Source organism: Petaurus breviceps, unplaced genomic scaffold (assembly GCF_028583685.1).
Source record: "Petaurus breviceps papuanus isolate PSGF00001 unplaced genomic scaffold, PetGlider_PUasm1.0 181, whole genome shotgun sequence".
NCBI classification, from domain to species: domain Eukaryota; kingdom Metazoa; phylum Chordata; class Mammalia; order Diprotodontia; family Petauridae; genus Petaurus; species Petaurus breviceps.
Genome location: NW_027185784.1, coordinates 27,148,322 through 27,163,688, shown reverse-complemented (window position 1 = coordinate 27,163,688; position 15,367 = coordinate 27,148,322). Strand labels below are relative to the sequence as shown.

At 43.3% G+C, this 15,367-nt stretch overlaps 2 protein-coding genes across 2 annotated transcripts in view; one reads left to right on the top strand and one right to left on the bottom strand.

The window, feature by feature from the left end:
- The window catches only part of KEL (Kell metallo-endopeptidase (Kell blood group)), a 29,198-nt gene extending 18,562 nt beyond the window's left edge, over window positions 1–10,636 (top strand). The window contains exons 9-18 of the mRNA XM_069087000.1: window positions 1,009–1,138; window positions 3,763–3,876; window positions 4,699–4,797; window positions 5,192–5,269; window positions 6,183–6,283; window positions 6,479–6,589; window positions 6,835–6,902; window positions 7,652–7,821; window positions 9,489–9,584; window positions 10,370–10,636. Coding sequence (XP_068943101.1) covers window positions 1,009–1,138; window positions 3,763–3,876; window positions 4,699–4,797; window positions 5,192–5,269; window positions 6,183–6,283; window positions 6,479–6,589; window positions 6,835–6,902; window positions 7,652–7,821; window positions 9,489–9,584; window positions 10,370–10,531 — 1,129 coding nt within the window. The 3' untranslated portion in view covers window positions 10,532–10,636. The remainder of the gene's footprint in view (window positions 1–1,008; window positions 1,139–3,762; window positions 3,877–4,698; window positions 4,798–5,191; window positions 5,270–6,182; window positions 6,284–6,478; window positions 6,590–6,834; window positions 6,903–7,651; window positions 7,822–9,488; window positions 9,585–10,369) is intronic.
- A 643-nt stretch (window positions 10,637–11,279) lies between these two features.
- On the bottom strand, window positions 11,280–12,370 carry LLCFC1 (LLLL and CFNLAS motif containing 1). The gene is made up of 2 exons (XM_069087052.1): window positions 12,223–12,370; window positions 11,280–11,476 (listed from the first exon to the last, which is right to left on the bottom strand). Exons 1-2 carry the CDS (start codon window positions 12,368–12,370, stop codon window positions 11,280–11,282), a joined length of 345 nt encoding a protein of 114 aa, XP_068943153.1.
- Window positions 12,371–15,367: the final 2,997 nt, after the last annotated feature.

The window sequence follows — 15,367 nt, the reverse complement described above, 5'->3', positions numbered from 1 at the left end:
GCGGTTCTAGATGAGCTGCAGACCTAATTAGACCTAATTTTGCTGAGTGTAGGAGGGACAGTTCAACCTGATTCTCACCATTGAGATAGTGGGGAAAATATGGATTTGTTTTCTGACAGACTTTGCTTCAAGTCTTATCTCCCAATATTTACTACCTGGGGGCCCTAAGGCAAGCCTCTTAACCCCACTGGGCCTCACTTTTCTCAAATGTAAAATGAAGGAGTCTGACTAGATGAACCTCCAAACTCCCCTGGATTCTAACATTCTATGAGTCTATTGAAGGCATCACTCCCTCCCTTCTTTTCCTTTTACTTCTTTCTTTCCTACCTGGATATCTAGGTTTCTCCCCGTTTTTTAATTTATTTTTGTACCTAATAGCTGCTCCAGTCCATCATTCTAATGTTTGCACAGCTCTTGTTCTACATATTGAAACAGTCATTTACATGGAATCATCCTGGTCACAAGGGTACATAGGAAGACACATAACTGGTTTGTTCCTACCCACCCACCTATATCTTTTTTTTTTCTTGTACTGGATTTGAAATCAAAAGACTGACTCTAAGTTCTGTTTCAGGGTCAACTCTGACACTCATTCTTATCTGTATCAACTTAGTCCAGTCTTCTTTCTATGGACCTCAGTTTCCTCATCTGAAAATTGAGGCAAGTGGGCTAGTTTATCCCGTATGCTCCCTTGAGTTTCTATTTTCCTTGTGTATTGTATTATTGTTCAGTTGTTTCAGTCATGTTTGACACTTCATGACCCCTAGTAGAGTTTTCTTGACAAAGATATTGGAGTGGTTTGCCATTTCCTTCTCCAACTCATTTCACAGATGAGGAACTGAGGCAAACAGGGGTAAGTGACTTGCCCAGGGTCACACAGCTAGGAAGTGTCTGAGGCCAGATTTGAACTCAAGAAGATGATTCTTGACTCCAGGCCTGGTACTCTGTGCACTATGGTGCCACCTAGCTGCCCCATATATTCCTTGTGTACATATTTTCTTTTTCCAGAGACTACCTTCAAAGCCACATGATACTACAACTGGTATCAACACTCATCCCTGCGTTAGACAGTCACTTCCAGAATGCACAGAGGAATTTGAGCCAGAAGCTTCAGGAACTGGCAGGACAATCTCTCATTGTGAGGAAACATTAGATATAACCTCCTCTATTGGGATTGGTGAGGGTGGGATTTGCAAATTGCTTTACCAGGAGTAGCATGATGAAATCTGAAGGGAAAACTAATGCCCTGGGGGAAAAAATAAATTTCAGCTTGAGGGGGGACCTTCAGTCATGGTATGTGATCCTATCAATAATTCTACAGTGATTAAAAGCTTCATTTTCTTGCCACCAAATGTTAAGAGACTGAACCCCTAACAGAGCTAGGCACCCCATGAGTCCCTTTTTCCAAGACTAGGCTCACTGCTTCACAGCAAGTCAGCAGTGGATGATCCTGAAAGAAAGGGGTCAGATTATATTCTTCATCACCTCCACCACCATCAAAGGAAATGAATGTCAGGAAATAATAATAATATACACATTCCATAGGACTAGCTACTTTACAAAGTTCCTGACTTGCCACAACACTGTGAGGTAGGCAGTGTAGGTATCATTATATGTATTTTGCAGATTAGGAAATTAATGTTCCAAAGGCAAATGATTTCCCTATCCTCACATCACTGGTAAGCAGAGGACCCAGGACTCAAACCTAGTCCTGTGTTCCTCTCTTTATCTTGAACTACCATCAAACAGGTGTTTACAAGGCATGATGGAATTCACCTGAGAGCTGAGGGCCATGTGGAGGAGACACCACCAGGTGTGGACTCCTTTTAAGAGTAACCAGACATTCTATCCCAGGTTGATTATCTAGATTTAAAATACTATAACCAGGGGGCGGCTAGGTGGCGCAGTGAATAGACCACTGGCCCTAGAGTCAGAAGGACCTGAGTTCAAATCTAGCCTCAGACATTTAACACAAAAAACTAGCCGTGTGACCTTGGGCAAGTCACTTAACCCCAATTGCCCTTTTATAATATAAAAATATTACAACCAATGAGATCAGGTAGCTCTTCTTTATGATCCTGGATTTGTCATAGCACCATTTCATGACATATGAAACTGGACCCAAAGTTTAGTCATTAGTTTTAGACATCTAAACTTAGACATTAGTTATTAGACTAGAAGACGGATGGAAAATAGGGAAATAGGAAATATATTATTCACTTTGAGCACCTCAACTTAAAAATTCGTTAATTTGCTCCATATGGTGAGGCAGCAAGCATGGTTGAGTGGAATCAATGGTTGAATCTGAAGCTAGGCAGATCGAGGTTCAATTTCCACTTCTGAAGTCTGTGGTCATAGGCAAGTCATTTAACTTACCTGAACCTCAGTTTATTCATTTGCAAAATGGGAATGACAATAATACACATAACACCCACCTTACTGAGGTGGGGATTAGGGCTGCAAGGTTCAAATGAAATAACTATATAAAACCCTTTGCAAACCTTAGGAAGCTACATAAATGTCAGTTTTCATTAGCTTCTAGTTCCTAGATGTTTGTGGTGGACATCCTGATCCATATGAGAAATAAATAGAAGTTTGTGCTAAATGCATAAGAAGACTTACATGGGTTATTAACATGTGATCTGTACTGTAAATTGGAAGGGGTTCTTTTTTCCCTGAGATCATTGAATTTCCAAACTTTTGTGGTCATCAAGGTCACCACCATGTCACTGTGGCCAATGTGAACTCAATGAAAGGTCTACAATTTGTCTGAAAGCATTTCCTTTGGAATATCATGGATTAGTTCTCCCCTCTTATAGAAGCCCTATACATCTGCTACTGGAAAACAGATATTTGTGTGGGGTGAGGAGCAGTTGCATAGAGTCTCTATGACTATACTCTTACTCTGAAATTCCTGGCTAAAGGTGTAATTCATCTTAGAAACAAGTGCCTCATCATCACACAAACCCCCCCCCAATAATTTTGATTATATGAAATCAAAAAGCTTTTGCATGAAGAAAATCAATGCAGCTAGGAAAAGAAGGGAGGCTAGCAAATGGGGGGGGCCAGAAATCTTTGAATCAACATTCTCAACAAAGGTCTAAAATACAAACTAGATGAAACTGATATAAGTACAAAAGACTAAGAGCCATTCCCCCAGTGGACAAGTAGTCAAGGGAGATAAACAGATCTCAAAAGAATGCAGTAGCCTAGATACGGTTCCACTGCCTCAGAGAGGAACTAGATTCCCATGCAAGTGGAGCCATGAGATTCATTCAATGAAAATTACTTATTGGTCATTCAAAAGGAGCACCATGTTGGAAAGCATTTTATTTTTTGTCTTGTTTTTTATGGTATCAATATTTACTGACTCTAAGGCTACATGTGGCCTCGAGGATGCAGGTTCCTCAACCCTGCAAGCACTTACTATACCTCCTGTTGCTATCATCTATTGAAAGGATCATCGCATACAGTCACTGTAGTATATGCTGGACCTGGAGTCCTGAGTTAAAATTCTAACTCTGACATTTGTTACTTATATGAGTCTGAACAAGTCTTTTGACTTCTCTGGGTCTTGGTCTCTTTATCTGTGAAATGTAAGTGGTAATACTTGAACTAACTGCTTCACAGGGTTATTATTATAAGGAAAGCAATTTATAGACCTTAGAGGGCTATGTAAATGCAAGTTTACCATGTTTTTTTGGGTTTGGATGGGAAGGTACTATCCAAAAGGCGTCATTGACCTCACTCTTTCCTTCACAGACATTCAGCATCCCTAGATGGAAGAAATGCATCGAGGAGACAGGGACCTTCTTTGAGCCCACACTGGGAGCAATGTTTGTCCAGGAAACCTTCAGCCATGGCAGCCGAGATGCTGTATGATCGCATTCTTCCCCAGCCCACTTGATTTAATCCTTTTCTTTCTTTCCCTAGCCAACACTCTCCCAGCATCTTTTTCATTGAATCCTTCGGGCACATATTTGAATCAATCAGATGGTCATTGAAAGGGGCAGCAATGGAAAAGTAAAGTTCATTGTTGTTTTAAGACAGGGGAGACTTCAGAATGTCTGAAGGTAAAAAGGAAAAAGGACAGTACACTTGGAGAGATTGCAAATACTGCCTATAGAGAGAATGAATGTGGCAGCAAGGTCCATTGAGCAGCGAGGAAGTAAGAAAAAAAAATTGGTCAAAGAATAGAAAAGGAGAATGACTTCTCCTTGGAAATGTCACTGTATTTACTGGCATTTTGCCCTTGTTTCTTTGTGTTATGTCTATCTCCTTTTGTGTGCTCAATTTTATTGACTTCCTAATGATTGTGTCTCATCCTTTACACAAGATACTCCTTAATAGCAAGGATCTTATCTCCTATATCAGATAATACAATCCCTGAGGGTAGTAGTGATGTGTTGTATACCTCACTTTCTCCTTTTCACTGTCACAGAAAATAGAGAACATGCTCAAGGGGGACCTTGGGGAAAATGCCATCAGGAGACTGACACATCTCCTTTACTTTCTACCTTCTTCCCCAAGGCCCCTCTTGTTGCTCAATGGTCCTGATAACTCCAGGAACCCAAGTATCACAGCCTCCATTACCATTCAACCCCCCAGCAGGTATTTCTCCATTTAAAGACCCCAGCAGTAGGAATTAGGTGTTGATACCTATCTCATCTCCTTCAATGCCTTTCCATCAATTACCAGGCCACTCAACTTTTCTCTGAGATAAAAAATGCCTTGAGCAGACACCTGAAGAGGCTTCGCTGGATGGGTGAAGGGAGCCGGAGAGAAACCCAGGCCAAAGTATGTCATAGAGAAGGGTAGTGAAAGGTGTTGGAGTGAAGGTTGGGGAATGTGGGACAGGATATCATTGAGTATGGGGATATTGCACAGATGCAAAAAGGACAAAGTGACTGGAGGACAACTTGTACAATTATGATTCCTAGACACATAAGTGGATCCACGTGGTCAACAAACATTAAGTAGCTACTATGTGCCAAGTGCTTAATAAATTCTGGAGACACAAAGAAAGGCAAAAGACTTTCCCTGCCCTTAGAGAGCTAACAATCTAACGGGGGATCAATATACAGTCATTAAAGAGACATATGCACAAGACGTAGGAAAAGTTTCCGCCTCATAGCATTGAATTCCCAGGCCCTTATCATCCAATACTTGACACCTTACTATGCTTTCCCAGTTATCTCAGCTGAAGGTAGAAATGGGAGCCCCAGAGGAGATACTGAAACCTGATGCAGCCAAACAGAACTATCAGCATGTAAGTAACTCTGACCCCTATCCTTATCCCCACTTCTTCCTGGTTGCCTATCCCTGTCTTACCTCCCCATCCCCATGCTCCCCCTACGAACCTTTCTATTAACTCTCAGTTCCTTCCTGTCCCCTCCCTTCTGCTTTCTTCCTTTTCCTAGCTTTCTCTTCATTCTGAATCTCCCTGGTTTCCCTGAGAATGTCTTCCCTACTCCTTTCACACACCCTCACACATCCCTTCTGATACTCTCTGTTGTTGAAGCACTATTAAAGGAAGTCTAAACTAGGTATATAAATATATATATATGTACACACACATATATACATATGTGTATATATATACACAAGCATATATACTCAAATATAAACATATACAATACACAATGCATATACATGTTATATACTTATATAATATATTGTTTATATAAATATATCATGTTTATATTATTTTTACATGAATATATGGATACACATTGTGTGTATGCATTTAATGTATATGCAGCTACGTATTTAAATATAAATGATTTGTTTTTCAATTCTATGTATTTTGTGCATTTAAAAACGATCTTCTGAGAATAGGCCCATAGGTTTCTTTAGATGGGCAAAGGGGACTATGGGGGGGGGGGGATTAAGATCCTCCTCTATACCATGGAACACTGTGGCAAAATGAGATAGCAAAAGACCTGGAAACCCCATTCGGGTTTTATATCTAGCTGTGAGTGTCTTTTTTTAAAAAAGCTGGATCCATATATGTTTTTGGTTTCTGCATCATTGCATCTATGTCTGTGTGAATCTTTGTCTCTATGGAAGAGACTGCTGTGTCCTGGAAGGCCATCAGTTGTATATCTGCTATATTCTGGTTGTTTCTATGGGCAGCTGTGGTGCATCGGTGTGTGTATCTCTATTTTTCCCTGCCCTCCCAGATCAGCTTTGGTCCCAGTTTCCTTCAGACGTTCCTGAGTTGTTCCCGAGCCCTCCGAGAGAGGACCTTGAGAGGCTTTCTGGGGCCTTCCTCCAGTCACAGGTATAAACAAGAGATAGTAAGTCAGAGAAACCTTTATTCTGGATCATAGGGAAGGAAACTTGGGGATTTATGGAAACAAGGACAAGGTAGAATGGCCAGGAACAGTTTGAGGTAGCCTCCCCGAACCTTGAGTATTAATGGTGGGATGTGATAAATGGTAGGGATTGGGTTTCATCTCTGTTCCTCTTCTTCCAGTTGGAAGGTATCCCCTTGGGAGGTCCATGCCTATTATTCCATGTCTGATAATGTGGCTGTTTTCCCTGCTGGTCTCCTACAACCTCCATTCTTCTCTCCTGACTACCCAAGGTATGGAGACATTTGTCTGGGACAGAGAGGTAAAGGGAAGGTTGTTGGGAAAGACAGGAGCCCTTGAAGAAGAGAAAGGAATGAGGGAAGGAAGTCCTTGAGAGAGGAGGGAAGGAAGGTTATAGAGAAGAGACACAGGACTCATGGTGGAGTATGAGCCAATGGGAAGATAAAAATGGGAACATTTGGAGGAGGTCAGTAGGTGAGCTCCCTCTTTCTCCCTGACCACACCCTCTCTCTCTTAGTGCTGTGAACTTTGGAGCTGCAGGAAGTGTGATGGCCCATGAATTAATGCACATCTTCAACCAGTACTGTGGGTAACAGATGGGTACAAGAGGGAGGATGGAAGCTTTGGGTATGAGTTTGGAAGGGTGCTATGCATCTGAAGCAGTAGGGAACATTGATGAGTCCAATATGCTGAATCAGAGACTTATGGCAGGGGTTGGGGATGGAGAGGAGAGTGTCACACTCCCCCTCCCCCATAATTTCCTAAGTAGGGCAATATCCATTTTAACTAGAGGGGGAAAATATTGTGCATGAGTTGGGGGAATAAATCAGTCAAAAAATTTATTCAGTGCCTACTATATGCTAGGTATCATACTAAATACTGAGAATATAAAGAAAGGTAGAAGATTTTCCCTGCCCTCAAGAACTTAAAATCTGTTGAAGAGGGGCTATGGTGTTATTGTTAAAGAAGCAGCATTGGAGAACAGAAGATGACAGTTCAACCTTGGATGGGAAAGAAAAGAATTCAGCCGTCTTATGCATGGAGTTTGGGGACAAGACAGGACAAGGGTGCCATATGGTGATTAAGGCTAGAGTAGGCCATGAACTGAGGCATAGTGACAAGGTCATCATGGAGAGAAAGCTTAGCCAATCTCAGGACAAAAGTTAATTCCCTGAGGAAGTCTGTCCCTTGGTTTGTCAGCACCTTGTGCAAATCCCTATTCTCCCAATGCTTGTTAGATCTCTGGTCCTGGGTGTTGTCCAGATTGGGATATCTTCTACCTACCCCCTTCCTTTTCAGACACACTTATCAAGATTTTCCTATACTTACCACAGTGGTCCCAGGGGGCTGCCCAGCCTGTGACATCCCCACCCTGCATGGGGAGCTGCTCTGCTTACAGCAATACTATGAGTCCTTCTCACTGCCAGCAGGGAGTACATTCAATAGCTCCCACACCCTTTTGGAGAATGCTGCTGATATTGGCGCTCTGGTCATTGCAATGCAGGTAATTGTGCTCTCATGCCTGGGTAGGGAGCACCAGCAGGATTCCAGAGATGTTGATCTTTAGAGCTGAAAGGGACTTCAGAAGCTATCTGGTACAATCCCAACTGCAGAGGAGAAAACTGAGACCAGAAAGTTTGAGTGACTTACCCAATAGCACACATTTTCACACACGGATTTGAACCTAGGTGCTCTGACTACAGAGCTTATCCTCCTTCCAGTACACTACACTGCCCTTAGATTTTTATACACCCCCCACCTCCCCCCCCCAAAAAAAGAAAATATTTGGACTTGTCAAAGGACATTGGCCACTGTCTACAAAACCCTTCCTTTAGTACAACTTTCCCTCCCCCATTGGGTTCAATGCCATCTTGGGCAATCTTATTTCCCACTAAACATCTGAGTTCGCCCAAGACTCCAGTGACACCTCCAAGCTAGCTTTAAGTCCTATCTTTCTCAGCCTTAATCAATGCCTCAATTTCTATTATCTCTAAGGTAGGGGTAGGAGGGGAAGTAAGAGCTGAATCTAGAAACAGAGAAACTATGGGTTGTACATGAATGTAGAGTGAAAGGGGAAAGATCGTACAGAAGCAAAGGACAGTTTCACAAGGTGTATACAGGGTGAGGTATGGGGAAGACAGAAACCACTGCTTGTAATCAAAAGTTCACTGGGTCCGGAGTCTGATGATCCTGAGTTTAATCTTGACTCTTTAACTTACTACCTGTGTGACCTCTGGTCCTCAGTTTCCTAAGTAAGGGTATTGACTCTGCGCTAATATATATATAAATCAATGTCTTGGCTAAAGGTCTAGATAGCATGTTTATCAAATATACAGATGACACAAAGCTGGGATAGCTAACACTAGATGTAGCTGGGACCCAAAAATCTCTCAACAAGGTAGTACAATAGTACAAAATTTAACAAGGGCAAATATAAGTTCTTACATTTGGATTCATAAAGACCTACTTCACAAATACCAGGAAGAAGCATGGTTAGATAGCAATGAAAATTATTTGGGAGCTTTAGTGAACTATAGTCTAATGATTAATTTGAATCAACAGTGTGTTATGGTGGTCAAACAAGTGAATGTGATTGGGGGTTATGTAACACCTAGGACTATATTCTGTTCTGGTCAAATTAGTATTGTGTTAGGTGCTGGGTGACTTTTTTTCTTTTTCTTTTTTTAGGGAAGGCATTGAAAATCTTGAGAGGGTGGTTAAGAGTTGTCAGATCATGCCACATAATGATCAGTTGAAAGAACTGGGGATAGTAAGCCTGGAGAAGAAAAATGGGTGGGGGTGGGGACATGACAGTTATTTTCATGAATCTGGAGACCTATTATGTGAAAGTGGGAATTATATTTTTTCTGCTTGTCCACATTGGGAAGAGTTAATAATAATGACGGGGAAATGGCACAACTGGGCAAATCTAGGTTTTATGTAAGGAACAACTTCCTATTAAGAGTTTATCCCAAAACAGAGGTAGTGGATTCCTTCTCCCTGGAATTCTTAAAGCAAAGTCTAGACTGACCATTAGTCTAGCATATCGTAGAGAAGGCACTCTTGTTTAGGTATGACCTAGATGGCTTCTGAGTTCCCTTCTGTCTCTGAGATTTACCATCGCTAAATCTCATGATCCTATTTTTCTTCCCACGATCACCACGACCTCAGGCTTACAGGAAGTGGCAACAGAAGCATAAAGGGGAGACCATCCTGCCTCGCTTGGGCCTCAGCCCCTATCAACTCTTCTATAGAAGCTATGCCCAGGTGAGGCAGCTTGTCCCCATACCCAACGCAGATTTATTTCTCCCTACTGTGACCAAATAGAATTCCCTCATTCTCAAAGCCCCTTTCCTAGATCCTCCCCTACCAAGAAACTCTCTTCCTACAGGCTTCTCAGAACTCCTAACATAGGTTCTTCCAGGATTTCTTTCCTGACTCCCCCCATCATAACCCTTCTTCTGAAGACCAGCATCCTCCCTACCTCAAAGGCTTAATCCTTCTCACAGATCCCCACCTTCGCTTTCAAGACTGTACCCCCACTCACTTCTCCACTACATTAGACATCTCCCACCTCTTCCACCTCCTCCTCCTTTGATATTACACACACACACACACACACACACACACACACAAACCAACCACCACAATGACATCAGCAACAACAATGCCTTGCTCACCCCAGATGCTGTAGGGCATCACACTAACACAGTTCATTTCTTTACAGACTCTCCATACACTAGCACAGACATCTCATTTTATGAATTTACTTCCTTATAACATTCCTCTAACACTACCATAGATGGCCACACTCTTCTCACCAAATCTTATTGTGCCTTTGAACTATAACCATCTTCTTCTATTCCTCTATGAGTACTGGTCCATTCCAGTCTCTCTGCCTTCTTACCTCCTTTCTACTCTGAAACATTATCTCACTAATCCTCATTTTCAACCCAGTGATTATCCTACCCATTTATTGTGTCCATCTGACCCTTCAACTTAGGCCTGCTGCCCACTCCATCTTGACCTGGCCGACTTCTCCTTCCTCCCAGGTTATGTGTGGCACTCCCAACCTTAAAGATGCTCAAGACCTCCACAGCCCTCCTATTCTTCGAGTCCACGGGCCCCTTAGCAATACCCCAACCTTTGCCAGATATTTCAGCTGCTCAAGGGGTACCCCTATGAATCCTGATAAACGCTGCCAACTCTGGTGATCTACCAGAAGATGCTGCCTGGCTATGAATGAAGTACTTAATTATGAAAACCAAGGTATCCACCACCTTCCTACTTCTAGAAATAAAGAAGGGTTCTGTCCTCTCTCTTTGTTGTCTTTTTCTATTTTGTGTTTTATATCCAAAATCCAGGACAAAAAAAAAGGCAGCACTGTCTTAGTGGTTAAAAAAAAATCCCAGTAGGCTCCAGATTTGTGTTCTCATACAAAAAAGATAAGGAAAAGACAGAAGAATAGAGGGATGTTGATGTCTAATGGGCAGTTCTGAATTGGAGGGATAAGGACTTATGTATTCAAAGGGAAGGGTGACAATTGGGTAGTTAGGGTTTTGGTTTGGACAAAGAGAGCTACCTCCATTTATTTTGGGGGTTTTATTACTGTTGCTGCTGCTTCCCTCCCCTTCCCAAACCCTTTAGGTATCTCCATCACAGGCATAGGAGAAGAGAGAGTAGGGAGAGGGATGTGGTGTCCCTGGCCCAGGGTGGTGATGTCCAGGAGGCTTAGTGGCAGAAATCAGTCAGTGGTTTCAGAAACAGATACACTCCAGTTCCCAAGTGCCATCTGAGGCCAAGCTTTAGAACCAGAGTGGGAGCTAGCAAGAATCAGTGCAGACATCCCCTTGGGGAGTGGTAACCCTGGGGTCAGGGGAAATCAGTAGGCAATCATGAAGCGGAGGTAGATGTCCAATTCCTCATCTAGAAACCAAGCAATGACCTCTGCCTCCATGTCCCTCATAAAAAAAACAGGATGCTAGCAAGGTTGAAGCAAAAGGCCAGGTCAAAGAGGTGATCCCGAACCTCTGTGCTCTCATCTGTTTCCACCTCTAAGTCCGCCTCTTCTTCTTGTGGGGGCCCCATGGTCATCAGCTGTAGTATCTCTCCAACTGATGAAGCCACAAAATGTTCTTCCAGTTTTTCTTCTCCCTCACCTAGAACCAGGGAAAAGAGTGGGGATTGAAGGGTTGTTTCCTGACCTCAGTCAGCTCTAACCTGATTCCTTCCCAAATCTGTCCTGAAATCAGAAGGGAATGTATGGTGGGATCACAAGAGGTGACCCAATAGACTACAGAGAGCACTGGACTTAGGAGTCAAGAGAAGGCCTTCCACATTGCCCCAGATACTGGTTCACTATGTGACTAGGAGTAAGTCAATGAGTTTCAGTTAAAATAGGATATCATTAAAATGGGATAACAATGCTTGCATTGCCTACCTCATGTATTCATGACAAAAATTGCTTTATAAGCCTTGAGTAGCATAAACATATATTATTATTGCCACGAGCCTAACCTTGACCAATCAGGGTTCCTAATCTTCTCTTTCATCTCCACCTGTAAATACATAAGGCTTTCAGTATTCGAGGAGGAGCAGTTCTCACCCTGGAGTAAGAGAAAATCAGTGAGTGATTAAGTGGTAAGCACTCCCATTCCCCTGAATACCTCCTGAATGCTGTAGGCACTTTGGTGAGTCCCTAACTCTGACACTAACATAACCTACATGGCAAACCCTGACACACAGTGCCCCCACACTATAATAAGTGGGAGCCAAGTTGCCTCTGTCCCAGTCGAGATTGTAACTTTTACACCAAGTACATCTCTGACCTTCAGCTTATCCCAGTCTTGGGCTGAGGTATAGGAAGTGTTACCACAATCTCCTTTCTATTCTCCTTTTTTCTCACCTGTTGGGGAGGCCTCCTCTTCTTTTTGGTTCTTCCCATTCCTATTTGGGTCCCCACTCTGGGGTTTCACTCCTTGAACCAGCAGCAGCAACAGTAAGAGGCAAACCAGGAGCGATGCCTGGTGGAACTTGGGGCCCAAAGAAGTCATCCGCCCATTTACTGGCCCTCTGTCTATGGGCCTCCACCTGCTCAGGGAGCAGCGGCCTGCCCCTTCCCCTACTCCTGGCCCTCCCCAACACCCTTACTTTCCTATCAGAAGATCCAGTGACCTCATGGGCTCTATGATATCATAGCCTTAGCTATGATCCTGGGTTCCAATGCCTCAGCAGATTCCCACTTGCAAGGACAGAGGAGAATCGATACCAAAGGACAGCAGAAGTTTTCAGAGGGCTCACAGAACCCAAAAGCTAACAGGGACTTCCTTCAGTCATCCTTCTCATTTTTAGTGGGGGTTGGGGGTGGAGGGAAGATTAGAAAAACCAAGATTCAGCAGTAGAATAGAAAACACAGAATTCTTAACTCAGCAGTTCTCTCTTTACAAAACATCATTTAGAGATGAGGGAAAGGCCTTAGATGGTAGAGATGGGGGAGGAGGCGGGGGAAACACACCTGGTCTGTGTATATGGAGTGAACTCTGAGTCCTCTTAAGCCTCATTACCCTCTCATTCACTTAAACCTTGATGACCTTCTCCCTAATCTCTCGGTTTCCCAATTAAATGCTGTGCTCTCTCCTGGACTGCTTTATCCTCAAATGTTCACACTAGGATCCCCTCTCATGAAGTATCTCTTCAGTTCTCATTCTCATAACTAAGAAAAAAAAACACTTGGCCCAGAGAACAAATGTTTAGAAGCCAGTACTCCTGGATCTTTTCCACAAAGTTCATGTGGAAGACAGGGAAAAGGGAAGGAGCAGAAAGAGGGCAATTATTGGCAGGAAGGAGGGGTCATCTCAGGGATTAGATCTTGTCCTGGTAGGACTGTGGGGTGTGTCTTCCCTTGCCTGAAATGGAGCCTGCCTCCTGTGAATTGGTCTTTATCCCAGACCTTTGCAGGGAGACTTCCCATCCCAAACACACCCTCAGACAGCCTGTTACCAGTGATTAGCAGGGGCTAATTATCTGCTTCCAGATGTCCCACCCCACCTAGAAAATCAGCATGAGTAGAGGTTTGGCAGGGACGAGGATTAGGGTCTGGGCTGGAAAAGACTAGATGGTCAGCAGACACTGTTGTTTGAGAGGAAGGGAGACTTTAGGCAAAGAAGATTATTGAGAGCAGGCATAGCACAACCAATTTGCTCAGTGAAGGACTTTTGTAGAAAAAATCATTCACCCAACTCACGTGCAAGTACTTAGAGCCACACATGCAGTCATCTGTATATTGATGTTCACAGAAATAGACACACGCCTGAGCACACACTTGAGACTCACTCCCCATATGCAGCCAGATTAAGGAAGGAAGGAAAAGGAATCCCAGCTTGCTGATTGGGTGAGAGTGGAAGGACTAACTTCTGGTTGCTGGGAAAGGTAGACAAAACTTGAGTGTCTCTAGGTGGCCCTGATAACCCCAGCCCTGCACCCAATGACCCTGCCGGTACAGGGAGCAAATGCCTGGGTGGAAAAATACTCCAGGCCCCTCCTCGATGCAGTGGGGAGGGTGGGGGGAGGGCCTTCTAACTGCTTGGCCGAAGGAGACTGCATTTTGTTTCCTTATGGGGTTTTATGGGGCATGGGAATGGAGAAGGGAAGGGTGAAGGAGGGGGAAGGAAATAAGCATTTATATAGCTCCTACTGTACTCCTCCAGGAGCTGTGCTAAGCACTTTTACAGATAGTATCTCATTTGATTCTCACAACAATCCTCAGTGCTATTATCACACCCATTTTACAGCAGAGGAAACTGAGGCAGGCAGAGGCCAAGTGACTGCCCACAACCACAAAACTAGTCAGTGTCTGAGGCCAAATATGTCCTCACATCTTCCTCACTTCAGGCCCAGCACTCTATCCACAGTGCCACCAGCTGAGTAGAAGAGGGATCACACAAGAAACAGAAGGGGCCTAACTTCTCCTCTCCTTTGATTTCCTCTTTTCCACCCCCTTGCCTCAAATTTGCTTAATTTCCCCAAAAGAGAAAGATACTGACTATAGAAATGGTTGTTTTATTCCATAAATTAAAAGAAAAAAGTCCCTGGTACAAAACTAAAACTTCTAGGTGACCTGTTTCTTTCCTTATAAGCAGACAAAAATAAAAGTCATTGCTTTGGGAAGTGGGGAATAATGTCAAGTTTGAGCAGATCTGGAAAGGGCAGAAAAAGAAGAAATAGCAACATACCCCACTTCCACCTTGACCTCATTTCCTGTCCCATCTAGGACACAGGACAGTACCCTGGTGTAGAGTGACCCTAGGGTAATGGGTTTGGAAATGATCAGCCAAATTTGACTCTACTATTTTCCTACCAATGAGTTTGGGCACAGGTCACAACTCTGTAAAAAGAAAGGTGTTGACCTAAATGATATCTAAAATCCTTTGCCCAGGGTCAGTATTCAGTGAGGGAGACTATGTCTAACCAAGGCCTAGGAGGTATTGGGCGATGGTGACCAAAAAAATAAGATTGTGGAATAAGGGGTGGCTAGGTGGCACATTGAATAGAGCACTGGTCCCGGAGTCACGAGAACCTGAGTTCAAATCTGGCCTCAGACACTTAATATTTAGTAGCTGTGTGACCTTGAGCAAGTCACTTAACCCAAATTTCCCTGCCTCCCTCCCTCCAAAAAAGCAAAAAAAAAAAAAAAAAGAAGAAGAAGAAGATTGTGGAAGGAGAGAAAAAGGAGAAGGAGAGAATTACAAGGTCAAGAGAAGAGGGAAGGAGGGGTGGCCAGGTAGCACAGAGAGTAAGAGTACCGGCTCCAGTGTCGGGATGACCTGGGGATCAAATCCGGGCTCAGATACTTAGCACCACACCCAGAAATAACTGGCCGTGTAATCTTGAGCAAGTTACTTAACTTCGATTGCTTAAAAAAAAAAAAAAAGGGAAGAGGAAGAGGGAAGGAGAACTGATCACAATAATTTACCTTTATATAGCATTTTATGAATTCAAGGGTTTTAATACACACCATTTTATTTTCACAATATTCTTATGAGGTGTGTATT